Source organism: Suillus paluster (genome assembly GCF_016628075.1).
Source record: "Suillus paluster strain FC165 chromosome Unknown EDB91scaffold_17, whole genome shotgun sequence".
Lineage (NCBI taxonomy): Eukaryota > Fungi > Basidiomycota > Agaricomycetes > Boletales > Suillaceae > Suillus > Suillus paluster.
The window spans coordinates 147,548-163,077 of NW_024537577.1; the positions used below are offsets into that span (position 1 = coordinate 147,548).

General features: G+C 45.6%; 3 protein-coding genes across 3 annotated transcripts; 2 read left to right on the plus strand and 1 right to left on the minus strand.

Moving 5' to 3' along the window:
• Positions 1 to 7,532: 7,532 nt before the first annotated feature.
• Positions 7,533 to 7,742, minus strand: EDB91DRAFT_1005230 (uncharacterized protein; the record flags this gene model as incomplete). Its single annotated transcript, XM_041312305.1, has 1 exon — positions 7,533 to 7,742. A coding segment is annotated over one exon (210 nt), but the record flags the coding sequence as incomplete, so codon positions are not given.
• An 883-nt stretch (positions 7,743 to 8,625) lies between these two features.
• EDB91DRAFT_1236582 (uncharacterized protein) lies at positions 8,626 to 11,937 on the plus strand (the record flags this gene model as incomplete). Its single annotated transcript, XM_041321477.1, has 7 exons — positions 8,626 to 8,730; positions 9,380 to 9,626; positions 9,755 to 10,268; positions 10,322 to 10,877; positions 10,946 to 11,222; positions 11,270 to 11,461; positions 11,528 to 11,937. 7 exons carry the CDS (start codon positions 8,626 to 8,628, stop codon positions 11,935 to 11,937), a joined length of 2,301 nt encoding a protein of 766 aa, XP_041178682.1.
• Positions 11,938 to 13,700: 1,763 nt separating this feature from the next.
• EDB91DRAFT_1050810 (uncharacterized protein) lies at positions 13,701 to 15,125 on the plus strand (the record flags this gene model as incomplete). The annotated part of the gene is made up of 5 exons (XM_041313562.1): positions 13,701 to 13,814; positions 13,908 to 14,117; positions 14,167 to 14,299; positions 14,416 to 14,490; positions 14,548 to 15,125. Coding segments are annotated over 5 exons (1,110 nt in total), but the record flags the coding sequence as incomplete, so codon positions are not given.
• Positions 15,126 to 15,530: the final 405 nt, after the last annotated feature.

Here is a 15,530-nt window from a genome sequence, read left to right on the forward strand (position 1 = left end):
CCTGGGGTCATATGTAATTACATCCTCCTGGTGGTTCACCCCCTGAGAAAGAATTTCCTGCAGCTCCGGCCCTCCAGGATAGTAGGTAGGCTGTTACTATGAACATATAGAATATATTCATCATATAGATATACCATAACAATTCCAGGATCCTTGTCTACAATCCAAAGTCACTTCCTGCCTACAATGTACCATATTTTCGCAATTTTGAGGTTTTTCACTACATTCTCACTACATAGACTATACAAGCTATTTATATATCCCTTATTGTACATATATGAAGCCTTCCAAAGGCTATGATCAGGTAGAAATGTGTCAGAGTAATGATATCAATGATATAGGGGCAAACCCCACAATCATACAAATGTCACATTTCAACCCTGTCTAGGGCGAAGATTTCATTAAAAATATGTAGAATACATTGTAGACTACTTAAATATGCTATATTAATATATGTTGTGAAGGTAAAGGTGATGTGGAAGTGTTGTGGTCTCAATTTGTTGCATTATTATGGTCTGACCACCCATGCATAGACTGTTGGTGCACAGTACTTTTTCGATGTTTGGACTTTTTGACTTTCCCACGACCTTTTTCTTATCTATTGCATTCCCCTGCTGTCAATTATTCATGGATCCTTCTGGTAGTCCAGGACTGTATTACCTGGTATATATTGTGTACCCCTTGATAGTCTGATTATAAAATTTCACTATATTCATGTCTGGGAATTCTTATCAGTGAGAATAGGAGATATGTGCTTGATATCATTACTCTGACATATTTCTACCTGATCATGGCCTTGGGAAGGCTTCATATATGTACAATAAGGGATATATAAATAGCTTGTATAGTCTATGTAGTGAGAATGTAGTGAAAAACCTCAAAATTGCGAAAATATGGTACATTGTAGGCAGGAAGTGACTTTGGATTGTAGACAAGGATCCTGGAATTTTTATGGTATATCTATATGATGAATATATTCTATATTTTCATAGTAACAGCCTACCTACCATCCTGGAGGGCCGGAGCTGCAGGAAATATTTTCTCAGGGGGTGAACCACCAGGAGGATGTAAATACATACAACCCCAGGGGCTGATCCTACTGACCTATGCTCCTGATATATTGTGTATACTAGTGAAGAGATGTTAGAAATAATATTTGCAAGCCTATATACTTAAACACTAAAAAATGCGAAACACTTCTTTTCATAGTGTGTCCTTGAGGAAGACAAGGTTACAGCACTACAAGAAATGGTCCTTGTGTCCTGAGCTTCTAACATGTGGTATATACATATAAATTTATTGTAGAGAGCATATTTACTGGACCATATGTCTAATACCTGAAAAATGCGAACTGGTTTATGTTTTTTGAGAGGTATGTATGAATTTAACATATCTACTGATGTAGGATACTTTAGAGGCTCAAACAAGCAGTGTAATATATTAATTAACACTCTAATATATGATATATACAGTCAGAATAGCTCCCCTGCTGAAGGGGCAAAAAAGCGAATATGTTTTAGTCCTGGGATGCACATATTGTAGTCAGCACTGTAGACTACTGTACAAGCTCTTATACAATGAAAAAAGCGGTCTATTGTATCATTTTATGTACATACATGCTAAGCTACAACTTAAATACAAGAGTGTGCAAGAGGAAAAGCTGTGGTGAAGCAAGTAGAGCCAGGGAGGTATGTGGGAATAGCGAGAATATTGGAATATCCATATTTGGTGATATTTCAGGTGGTAGTGTTGCTTTGGGGAGATCCAGATCTTTGGATCGTGCCTGGTATCATTTGGGAAGCATGCAAGAAGTGCTGTCTAGGACGTTAAGCTTCACGTCAACAGCTCCGAAACAAACTTGCAAAATGTGTTGTGTCTTACTGGGCATGGTGAAGCATCATCCTGCCATGAACAGGTGGATTTATTGGTGTAGTACGACCGTGATAAATAAGGTAAGTTCAATCGATCATGATTACACCCTATAATGACAACTGCAGCATTATCTTATTCCTACTTCAATCAGCACGGCCCAGGTATGCTGTTTATCTTCCAAGTGCGCATGGCAAGTATCAAGATGATAGGAAGTTGAGCATGGGGAGAGGTGAGCTATACAAAGAATGTATTCTAAGGGTACATTAGCTCGTTATCGAGAAGGAAAAGAACTATAGGGCTTACATCTCAGTATCTGGAAGAGACTGAGATGTTATGACGCTGGTGCGCTTATTTTAACTATGGGTAAAGTAGGGATAGAGTAGAAATTAGTTTGAAACCTATTCATGTAGTCACTTGGCTGAACAACTGCTCATTGCGCTCGTATCTATCACAACGTCAATCGTGTCGGTCCTCCTGTCCCAATTCGTCTGTATGCGACACTCCCCCTCGAGCGCAATCCCCTAGGCCCATGAGTCGACGAAGCTTCTGGAGTCAAGGACGTGGTAGTGGCTTGGTGAATGCGTCTGCGACATTGTCATCAGTGGGGCAGTACGTGAGGGAGAACGTGCCATTCTTGACGTGGCTCCTAACGAAGTGGTAGCGCAGGTCTATGTGCTTCGTGCATGAATGGAACTTATTGTTCGACGCTAAGGTGATGGCAGCTTGGTTGTCAGAGAAGATGGGAGTTGGGAGTTCGACTGCTTCGTACAGTTCGTCGAGAAGAAGCTGGAGGTATAGTATCTCTTGCCCGACAGTGGTCAGGGCGATGTACTCGGCCTCAGCGGTTGAGAGGGCTATTAGGGGTTGCTTCCTGGCACTCCAGGCGACAGGACCACCATTTAAGAGGATGATATAGCCCGACATGGAGTGTCTGTGCAGCTGGGAAGCCCAGTCCGCATCAGCATAAGCCTCCAGGCCTGCATCTGTACCTCCTAAAGTGATAGCGTAGGTGTCACTACCCTTCAGGTAGCGTAACACCCGCTTGGTGGCCTCCCAATGGGCCACTCCAGGGTTCCTCATGAATTGGGAGAGTGTCGCAACCAAAAATGCGATGTCAGGACGGGTACTTGTCGCGGAATACATAAGAGAACCTATGGCTCGCTGATACAGTACATTTTGCATTGCCTCGTGCTGGGCATGTGTGGCTGGCAACTGGGCGTCTGAGAGAACCACTCCCGAACCCATAGGGGTTTGGGTGGACTTGGCATCTGTGAGGTTAAAATGTTTGAGAACAGTGTCGACATACACCTTTTGAGACAGGGTGATAGTGCGAGCTGTGTGATCACGTTCTACCTTGAGACTGAGTAGCCAGTTGAGTTCTCCGAGGTCCATGATCTCAAAGTAATGGTGAAGACGGTCCTTGAACTGGGTGATGTGATGGAGGTGGTGGGAGGTGACTGCCATATCATCAACGGACACCGTTATAATGGTATGTTTGTCCTGTGAACGCTTAAAATAAATGGCCTGGTCAACTTGTGAGCATTTAAACTCCAGCTTCGCAAAAACTCCCGCTAACTCCTCCGACCACTCATATCCAGCCTGCTTTAATCCTGGTAAGCTCCTCTTTAACTTCAGCACCTTTCCCACATCTCCTGCCTTAAGATATCCAGGGGGCGTGTGCATATATATATCCTTGCGAAGCTCAGCATAAAGATATGCACTCTTTATGTCGACCTGGTGAACTTCCCAGTCTTATTGGGCCGCCATCGTTAAGACTGTACATATGGTGGACATATTGGACGTGGGAGCGAATGTATTGAAATAGTCGATGCCGTACTTCTGCCGTTGGCCATTCGCGACTAAGCGTGCGCGCAGCTTTAACTTCTCCCTGTTGGGTCCTTGTTTTGTCGCCAGGACATAGTGACAAGGTATGAGGTTGGCTTGCTTAGGTGCGTCCACTACATCCAGGTACCAAGCTTCTCGAGCTGGCTGATCTCATAGTCAACAGCTTCCTGCCATTCGACCGCATCCGGTCCATTCAAGGCCTGCTGCAGGGTGGGTTCGTCCTCTGCGCTTGCCAATGCTCTATGCTGCCATATGGTGAGTGCGTCATCATCTACAAAATCTGACTCGGCTGGTTCAAACAGGTTCGTCTCGGTCGCCACATTGGCAGTTTGGCCGCTATGAAGGGTTGCGTAGTAGCCTAGTGGGTAGCTGACTCGTTGCGGGCGTGGCGCGGGTGGCGTTTCGGGACACTGGGTTGGTCTAGGTGGTGTGGAAGGTGTTGGTGGGATGGGAGTAGGGTTCTGTGATGTCAGCAGGACGGATGTGTTAGGCAATGTGCCTATGGACTCCCCCTTGTCCTGCATAACATCTACAGCTGGAACGGTGAGTGGCGCAAAAGTCACATTACGCTCTACTGATACTCTGCGTTTTTCAGGCCAATATATCCTGAAACCCTTGCTCTCGTCATCGACACCCACAAAAACCGCCTCCTCAGTGCGGGCTTCAAGCTTCCCGACTCCCTCAAGACGCACATAGGCCTTCATACCAAATTCCCTGGCATTCGTGAGTGATGGGCGACGATTATGAAGGAGTTCAAAAGGAGTGCAATTGGGGATAGCGCTGGATGGTAAGCGATTCTTGAGCCACATTGCATAGTTAACTGCCTCTGCCCATAGGTACTTGGGGAGGTCACGACCCAACAGCATAGCTCGCGCTAGGGCCACCAGGGTACTGTTCAAACATTTGGCTACCCCATTTTGTTCGGGTGAGTCATGGACTGTCAGTTGTCTCTTGACTCCCTGCTGCTTTAGGTACTGATCGAATTCTCCACTCAAGTATTCGCCTCCCCGGTCAGACTGAAGGGTCTTAACGCGAGCTCTCTCTCGCTGTCGCGCCAGCCAGGCTTTGTATTGCTTATATGCCCCCAATGCTTCGCTCTTATGCTTCAGGAAGGTGAGTTTGGTCTGCCGACTATAATCGTCGGTGAAACTCACATAATATGAGCAGCCACCTATACTCGCCATCTGTGCTGGTCCCCAGAGGTCGGTGTGGATGAGTTCTCCATAGGACTGTGCACAGCTCATGGTCTCCTTCGGGAACGGTTTTCACGTTGCCTTAGCTTTCGCACAGATGTCGCAAAATTTGGGCTTGGAGGCTGGGTCGATGCTCACCCCCTCTATAAGACCCTTCCGCAGAGCCTCAAGCAGGGCAGTCTGCGATACGTGCCCCAGTTGACAATGAAGCTCCATGATGGTGAGTTTAGAGGTGGCAATATTCGCGTGCTGTTGCTGACGCTTCGAGATGATGGTATACAGACCCTCAAGCTGGGGGATTTCAGCTATGACATGGCGCTTGGGACCTGGGGACAAAATCTTGCACATTTTTCCCTCGAAGAGAACAGCGAGGCCACTAGAGGTAATGCGATTTGTGGATATTAAAGTGAAGGCCATGCGCGGTGCATAGAGTGTGTCCTTCAAGGTCACAGTGGTTCGCTTCTCGCCCAGAGGGAGATCTATACTAACGTCTCCTCTGCCTACAGCACTGATGTTCGACCCATCAGCTGTTTGGATATCCTGGGGAGGGATGGAAACATAGTTGGCGAATTTCACGCAGTCAGGACAGAAATGGGCTGTGGCGCCCGAATCGATGATAGCACCACGGCAATCTGGGGGTACATTGAGGCTTTCGGCAATACCTGCTAGATCTGATGTGGCGAAGGCATAGTTATCCTTCACCTCACTCTCGGCTGCAGTGTTAGCCATTTGCTTCTGGGAACGATTACCCTTATTGCAGCACTGATTAGGGCCTTGTCCCTCCTTTCCGCCTCCTGGTCTCCAGCAATCCGTTTTGTAATGCCCCTTTCGGTTACAATTGAAACAGGTTACATCTGGATCCTTTGGACTTGAGTTACTGGAGTTCTGACCTCTGGCAGTGTTCGCTTTCGTGGTCAGTGCGGAGTTGGAGCCCCTTTTAGTGGGTCGAGTTAGAAGGCAATGTTTGTATTCCTCAGAGACGACGCTGATTAATTCGTTAGGGCTGAGTGGGCTCTGAAGGATCTTTGCGGTAGCATTGATCGAGGATAGGAGAGGTCGATACGACTCTGGGAGTGAGCCAATGAGTATGGCGTGGAAGTCCCGGTCCTCAACGGCTGCGCCCACTCCTGCTAACGACTCACGCAGTCTCAGGAGCTCTGCGAAGTGCGCCTTGACATCACCATTTTCCTCGCACCTCAAGTCCTGTAGGCGATGACGGAGGTCTATTTGGACCAGCTCTGTTTTTCCTTCGTGGATGTCACATATTTCAGCCCAGATCTTCGAGGCTAGCTTGAGCTTCTGAACACGGAGGAGCAACCTGTCCGTGATGGTACTAAACATTTGTTGCTTCACCAACGAGTCCTTTTGGAAGAACTCGTCGATCCTCTTGTCTAGGGCTTCAATCTCTGCCTCCGTTGCTGGCATCCTGTCACCCCTTACTGGTGTGCCGGTTGCCTCATCTATAGTGAAAAGCACGGGCTTCATGGAATGACCATTGGCATAACGCATCAGTCCTCTGGCACCTATGGCCGTCAAAGTTCGTTCTTTGTACGTTATCCAGTTCGATCCGTCCTCTGCTAGTTTTGGGACGTTGAAAAGACCTGAGTTGGTGCTAGGGAGTGCGGTATCCATTGTGGCCGTGTCAGGGCTCATAACCTATCAAGATGATAGGAAGTCGAGCACGGGGAGAGGTGAGCTATACAAAGAATGTATTATCTCAGTATCTGGAAGAGACTCAGTATACGTGAATAGTACCTATACAAAGAATGTATTCTAAAGGTACATTAGCTCGTTATCGAGAAGGAAAAGAACTATAGGGCTTACATCTCAGTATCTGGAAGAGACTGAGATGTTACGACGCTGGTGCACTTATTTTAACTACAGGTAAAGTAGGGATAGAGTAGAAATTAGTTTGAAACCTATTCGTGTAGTCACTTGGCCAAACGACTGCTCATTGCGCTCGTATCTATCACGACATCAATCGCATCGGTCCTCCTGTCCCGATTCGTCTGTACACGACAGCAAGTGCGTCAGAGCATGAATACAGGACATACTACAATGTGGTACTGCTGTACAAACATGGAGTCCGTGCATGACAAGCGCTGTAAATGCAATGAAATATGCACTTCAGTACTCCATGATCTATACGCAGATGGACATGCATTGTTTCAAGCGACATAATATGATACTTGAAGGCAAATTCAAGGTATAAGTTGTCGTAGCCAATGCTGCGTCGTTCCCCCCCTGGCCCTCTTATGAATACCCCACGACTCAGAGTCATTCAATCATCTTCTCAAACCATTTTACATCAATGCAATGCCTTCAGAGTGACACTCCCTCAGTGGACGCAGACTCAAGACTGTTGTGGCGGATGAATCGTGTCTCCCATAGATAGACCCAATAGCAGGAAGATAATCGTTCCTTCTAGACGAATCACGGTCAGAGCCTCTTTGAGCGCAAACATGCTTGACGATGCTCTCGCCTCGTACTCTCTTACACTCAAACATGTTGAACGCCAAATGTAGTTCCTAGCATCATTGCATTCAGTATGACCTAGGGGTTATTAAAATAAACATAAACTCACGCGTCTTTTATCAGGCGACAGTTCATCCTTGTAAGACAGAATTCTCTGACACACTCCCACTCGCCCAATACGTGCAAACAGTAGAGTTCTATGATTTTGTGGTATGGTTCCCCTGTGGAAGGTACAAAGTCATATTGACCGCGTTTCGACAACCAATCCTCTATTATCTCGCAACCGATATCTGACCAATCTATCTTGAGGGTGGATGTGATGAGTGTGATGAGGACTTGGTACGGAAGAAATGCGGAGCTAGTTTTTCGAGGACAGGACTAAAGAGTAAAGAATGTGAGAGACCGGGCATACAATGTGGAGATAGAATGATTGAGGAGACAAGAATAGGGATTCTCGGAGTGGTTGTGGTAAAGTAGTGAGGTATGGGATGAAGAGAAGATGGTGTTAGTGGATTTGAGAGTGATGTGAAGGATAAGAAGAGGATTGGCAAGACGAAGGGAGGAAGGTATGGCTAAAGAAGATTATTCTTCGTCGTGATCAATATTAATGACACAGTTGGAGCAGGAGCATCGTCGGATGCTATGCTTCATTGTGGTGAGTGTTGGGGTGATAGATACATAGGAATGAAGAGATTGTTTTTTACCCTAGTCTGACATGGTATGGTATCGTTTGTCGCTTGTAATGGCCATGTGTAGGTAATGCTGTAAGTGCAGTGTGGTCTGAGCGATACATCGAAGAAACATCAATATTGGGCCCACAATGTGGCTGCATCACAAATGAATTTTAATATGACCCAACTTGGTCGCAACCAGTGCCAAAAGCCTAAAGCTCACCTGGACCTCACCTATTACTTAACTAATTAGCTTGGTATTCCCAGGGGGGAGCACCAACCTAATTAGCTCGGAATCTATCAATCACATACACTGCCAGTATATAGCTCAATAAATCCTGAATATCTATACTTAGAGAAAACAAGTCCCTTCAACCGTGAGACTATATCAGCAGGCTATCGGGTACTGCCGTAAACCCGCCCCATGTACACAGATAAGGCAATACCATTAGTCATATGTGTTAGCCATTGTCGGCAATGTCTGCAATGGTTGCGCTCGTCATTGACAACGACAAGCTTGTGATATTCTCCATTTCTTACTCAAATTTGCAGCTTTTTTTTATTCATGCATGCAGATATGCTCCTGTCACCTATCCCAGCCTCCACAACCACCACAACCATGCAGGAACATTGACATTATTGCCAACCTTCTGTATGACATGCCCTCATTGATTGTAGAGGCTATTTCTACTCCCTTCCCTCCCTTCCCTCCTTCACTACCCACTATGGATGCCACCTGCTCCCAAACACTTTAAAGGACTCTCCTGTGCTGTCCACATCAAGGAAGGACATCAATATGAGAGGTTTTCAGAACGATACATCAAGCAAAGCGGTTTTGCGCTGGAGAGAGACAATGGTCAGGCCAAGTACATGTTGGATATCAGCGGTAAGCCTAACGATCTCATTGTTGTTATCTCTGAGCTCAATCTTAGTAGGTCTTGCTATGGAAACACTTGGCGCATTGAGTGAAATGCACTCAGACCCTCCAATGGACGACACACCATCCGACACTATTGCAAAAGACTTTGGTGTTGAAATGGAGTGGGAAACACTTCCCCAGCATTTGCAGGAGAATGAAACCTTTGTCTGCACAATCCAGGACTACACAGACGCTCTGTAAGTCACCCACACTAATGTCATCTTGTCTTTTCATCTGAAGCATACAGTTGGATTGGCTGTCGCTACAAGGATTCGAAAACATGGTGTCAACGACTTCGCAATATTCACACTAACTGGGCTACACTCATTCCCTCACTTGTTGATGCCTACCTCCAGTGGAAACCTTCTACCTCTTGTCATTGTCACTGTTCCATGGATGAACAGGCTTACTGCGCCAATGAGTATGACTTTACTGTCAATACCATTGATATTTTCACTCTCGAATCATCAGCGTCTATCTCACAATCTGCAGATTGTCTTTCACCATCTGTTGCCCTCATATCTCATGGCTACACAGGCAACACTCCCCATCAACCCTCATTCGCTGTCGCTATTCAGACCCTCGAGCTCTTCTGTCTCCTTCGGCTTCGCAAGCCCTCATTGAGTGTAGAAGCATTTGCTAAGGTGATATGTGATACTTATGTGGTACATATATTCTCTGTTACCTGGAGCCTTACTCCCTTACTCATGTCTTACAGGTCCCTTACTGAAGATCTTATTGCACCACTCTTTCTAGCACGTTCGACACATATCTCACAGTTTTACGTGTGGTCGAGAAGCGAGTCAACACAGAGCTCCAATGCGACACTCCCAACTGGCGAGTGCAGCATGCATGTCTCCCCTACTCCTATGTACTGGCAAATGAGCCCCCACTCGAGTTTGGACGTATGTATGTGTTTGACGGAGGCAATTCAGCCAAGCAGATGTTGACACCTGGTGAACACCAAGCAGGGGACTTATGTGTATTCCAAGACAGTGATTATCTTCTTCCATGTACCTTTGTTGATGGCTTTGCGAACAAAGTGCACCTGAGATTGGACCCTGACATTATGAGACCCACCGAAGCTGATGTTGTCGCTGAGACAGATGATGACCTGCTGGTGTCCGTCTCCTCTCAAGCCATCGCTGCTGAGTGCAGCAAAAATTGGAAGGCTGCTGCATCTGATGAGGAGAAGAGAATGTGGAATATTTTTGATGAAACAGGGATTTTTGTATGTGCTTGTCACCATGGCTTCATATTATGGTATGCCAACATGGTGCAAAGTGGTGAGCTGTATGTCGCTTCTTTTTGATTTACAAAAGTCGACGCTAAATAATAGTACACAGTGCAAAGTACCCTCTCTCCATCATTGTGAAGGTTCTTGAAGTCCTTGGTGAACATTCTCTTGGCGCATATGACATCGGATGCGGATTTTCATCCACCATAGAATCCAGCAGTCTCGGCCCACTGTTCAAGCAAATGGACTGTTGCATGTGTGTGGATGTATTTCATGGGTTTGTGCATAACTACAAGTGCCAGACAAGGCACCATCCTCATGGTATCAAAGGTGCAGGTCTGGAAGACTTCGGCATGGCTGAACATATATTCTCAGCATTGAATGCACTTGCTCCAATCATCTGCTATGCCAGCGCTTACAATCGGCACGTTTCTCTCGACATGTTTTTCAAACAGTGGGACACTAAAAAGTATCTGAATCTTGCCATGATGATCTTCAATAACTACCGTCAGGCTCTCGATATAATCACACATGAAACTGTTATGTTAGCTGAGGCCATGGCATCACTTGGTATTATGGAGGGAGACTTCCCACTGTGGCAACAGGAAGAAGTTCAGTACTTCAGTACACTTGGGCAGGAGCTGGAGTACAATGTCCATGCCATGGTATATGTCGATCATCTATCACATCCTCCCTCTTTATCTCCAGCGTGCCTACCGACTATCAGTTCCAGCCCTCTCAAAACTCATATGTGGCTGAATTGTCTCACACCTGCAAACTTGAAACTCAACAGCACTACCTTGCTGAGAAGGTTGATACAGTGCAACGTGAAGTTCTTGTGATGGAGGTTAAGATGGGCATAAGCCAACACTGGGAACCCTCTTCGCCAGAATATCAAGCCACTATGAAGTATATGACAACACAGGAATATCACTGCACTCTAGACAATCTGCAATGGCTCATGGTGCAACGTCTGTTTGAACTACAGCGACTCAATGTTGCACAAACAGGTAAGTTGTAGCGTGATTTTTAAACTCTTTATTAACATAATCTACAGCATATAAAATGCAGACACAAATCTCGAAGTCCCTTCAAACACGTTGTCACGCTATTCAAAATGCCATCAAGAAATACAATGAGGCTGCTGCGAAGTTGGAACCTCCACAACCTACACTTGAATGGTCCAAAGTCTCTCACTACCAGTTCCTTGATGAATTCACTCTCCTGTGCAGCACATGTCAAGATATTTGTGACAAACCATGGGCGAAGCCAGCTATATGCAAGACCATGCACCAACACCAACACATTCAATGAGCACACAAAGAAATTCTCTGCTGCAATGTAGAAATCCGAAGACTCCATTCTGCCATCCTGGATGAACAGTGCCACTTCAAAAAGGTTATTGGGGAGTTGGAGGCTGCAGGATCACCTTTGCTTGTAGTGGTGCAGGAGGCTGCTAAGATCTGCACTCTTGTTAATCATCAACTTCTTGTATGCATCACTCAAGTCTATTCTCTTCCTGGTTTCACTGGAAACCCCTCCCCTGGCATCAGAGAAGGTGTGGTTGCAGAGGAGGACCCTGTGAATGATGACCTTGAACCTCACAACGAGATGAATGTACCTCACAGTGATAATGAAGGTGATGCATTGGAGGAGGATGACCTCTGCACAGATATAGGAACTGTTGTAGAATATATCTCAGACTTAGCTCATACTTCAATGTGATTGTTTTACAGACATTTTAACTCAATGAATGCATTGGAGCCTCGAAAGATAAATCAATAAAGTATCAGTTGCTGCAAAGTCATGTAAGATTTGTGTGTGTGTGTCTATGTGTTGAAGCATTGAATCAATTACCAATCAATCAGCGTCAATCAGCATTCATATCACCATCTCTCTTGCAAACTCTCAAGATCTCACCAACCGCAGACTCTCAAATCTATCTTATGTACTTGCAGAGCTCTATGTGGGCGATAATTGGAGGAAGGGCACCAGGGATCTATGACAAATGGTGGGCTTTTTTGTGAATCAACATTCACATCTTCTAATGCCGACTGACAAGGCCATTCATCACCTGCGGGTTTAGAAGCCCATCTTTTCCAATTCCCATCAAGATGGACATCAAGAAGGAAGCAGACACTATCTATTCATGCCTTCAGCCCATTGCAAGCCAGTTTAACAACTCAACACCACCAATCCAGGTCGCTCATGTATACTATCTGTCTGAGAGTGTTCGAGAACTTTTTCTTGGTTAGATGAGAAGGTTTTACGCTGTCGTGGTGGGCCATGAATCTGGTATCTATTTTACTTGGTGAGTTTCAATATATCTACTCTATTCCTTCTAATCTTTTTTTTTAAGGGCTGAATGTCATCTCGCGGTCAATGGCTTTTCCAGACCTGTCTACAAGAAACTTGCTTCATTCTCAGAAGCTTTGGAATGGTTCATTACAAAGGGGCACCATGTGGGCAATGCCACTCATCAATGTTCTCGCAAGTCCACACCAATCACCCAAAGGGGGGCAACTTTGAGTACCGGTAAGCTTGTACTTTGATTGGATGCTTCATATTGCTCACCATCAGAGTTCTCATAGTTACTTCTGATATGGCTGACTTTCCACAGCTGCAAAACTTGACACTCGATGTCATGACGGGTGAGTTCATACTACTTTGATTTCCAAGCTAAAACACAATTATTGACAAACACTTCGCCCTAGATACTCATTTCGTGTCTACAGGGCATGTCCAGACAACTTCACACTCTCGCACGGGTGCTGCGACAATGGGGCAAGCCCAGATGCCTTCATGCTCTTGCTTGGGTGCTGCTCATGCTTGGTGAGTACCAGGTCAGGGACAAAGTCAACAGCCAGGTCATCAGCAAGTCTACCAACATGTACGAGAGATTTTGGGCATCCAAGACAGTCTTGATGAACCCTTATTTGATGACACTCCACTTCCGTCATTTGGAGAGCTCGCTGATCATTACTTACAGACTCATGGGTACACTCCCTGTGCAGTTCTTGTGATAGCACACTCCCTTGACACCACGACTACTTGTACAGAGTTTGTCGATGTACTATCTCATTGTGGGATGCCTACCACTGAGGTATTTTTCCTTTGGTCTTTGATCAACGCTGGTGATGATGATACAATCAATACTTAGTTGATTGTGAAAGTCATGTGTCTGTATATGAAATATGATGTTGTTTAATTTTTCTTCATGTGGTGTGCATTGTAACTCTGACTTGCACTTGCTCATACTCAGACCCACTGTGCAACATGTCAACTGCAAACAGCGAAGGTGTCATCTGCTATCTGGCGGCTATGGGGAAGTTACAGACATCCAAACCATGGACTCCATGGCACACACGCACAAAGGCACGCTATAGACTTAACACAGCTCAAAAGGCAGTCCTGAAGAAAAAATGAGAGGAACATCACATAGAATATAATGATGCCCTTGTAGAGGCTAGGGAAACCATCCACAACAAAAAGAACTTTTTCAAAGGTTCGGAAAGCACAATGTGGATTACTACTATGCTGAGATCATGCAACATTCACATCTTAAATCTCACAAGTGTGGTCTCAACCAATGGAATGCTTTTGTTTTGGGCAAACTGAAGGAACACAATGAAGGAACACAATCCTTCTCATGATTGGCCATCTAACTAACAATTTGGTCCTTAGAACTGGCACAGAATGGTGAAAGCAAGCAGAAAGTTGGCGCCTTCATGGCTGAACTTTCTACCCAGTGGAAAGGCATGACCATGGAGGAGCAGGAACTAGCTATGGACGACTTAATGCTCAAGATTGGTGAACAGCATGAAGTGAAGGAGCTCGCAGTCCACAATGTCCCATTACACACCTTTCACGACAGTAGAAAGACCTTAGAGTCCATGGATTGTGAGGTATGTATTTTTTTGCCCATGGAAACAAACCCTGACACTTGGCTTATAGTTAGAGGCCCTGCACACATGCACGGGGATGGAAATTCTTCTGTTCGCTGTCCATTCTGATGTCGACCATTATAATCGGCCTCACGTCTTTCAAACTGACTGCGCTGTGTCTTTCTTCAATGCTTGCTTTGGAAGTTCCATGAATCAAGTTGTGCTTTGCCTTGAAGGCTACAGTGTGGCTGGTGTGCAGGGTAAGTAGTACAGTGAATGCTGGCGCAATATTTTGAAGGCTGACTATTGTTTTTACTAGGTATGGCAAAGACTCACATACAGGAGGTCCTCAAGTGGAAGAAGAAGACCAGCGAGCTCATTTTAACAAAAATCTGTGAGTTGTCTCTTTTTCAAATGTCTCCATCACTTATCATTCATTTTTCAGAGGAAGCAGCCACTCCGCTGAAGATTTCACAGATGTACTATGTCAATTTTGACAACAACATCACCTCCAAGTACCATGTTGTCTGCAAGAACTGGCCACTCTCCAAATTTTGTTGCCCCGGGGATATTAGCTCTCTCAATGAGCTTCGTGTTCTCTTTCATGCCTTTATGATGAATGCAACTAAATTCCAGAGGCTTTCAGATATGGAGTTTCAGCAGTGGATGGAGCAGCACTTCCAGCAAGCATTGGCACAGTCTAGTAGGAACCCGAGCGACACCAGTGGTGATGACGCAAACTCCAACAACATGCACTCCAACAACATGCACTCCAACAACGCGCACTCCAACAATGCGCACTCCAACAATGCGCACTCCAACAGCGCCAACTCCAACAATGTGAACTCCAATGAGGCATACCCTGATGCAACAGTGACCAAGGCAAGCAGGACAGAAGATCACAACAGAAGGAAACGCAAGACTCCCCCAAGCATGCAATTCATCAACTCCATGTCCACCTCTGGTGGAATTGCTATGACAGTCTTGAAGAAGCCTTGTGCAACCAGGAAGGACAAAGGTGTCCCTTGAGGTCCAAGGAAGACAAAATCTCGTGTGGGGGGCACTGCCAGCGGCTCAGCCACTGAGGACCTTCCTGCAGCCACTGGTGGCCCTGCTCCTACCCCCACTACATCTTGATTACCACTCTCATTTTCTCCTGCTCGCTGCTCGTAGCTTGATTACCCTTACAAATGCCTGGTATCATCATATATCATTATATATAGTTGCTTTTGTGTTATATCTACTTGAATGAGTAATGGTTGAAGTATTTTATGCCCCTACATTGAAAAAATGGTGATTTTATACTTAAAATTGAGTAAGATATCAAGCTCGTCATTGTCGATGACGAGCATGACGGTTGTGAACATTGCTGACAATGGCTAACACATATGACTAACGGTATTGCCTTATCTGTGTACATGGGGCGGGTTTACG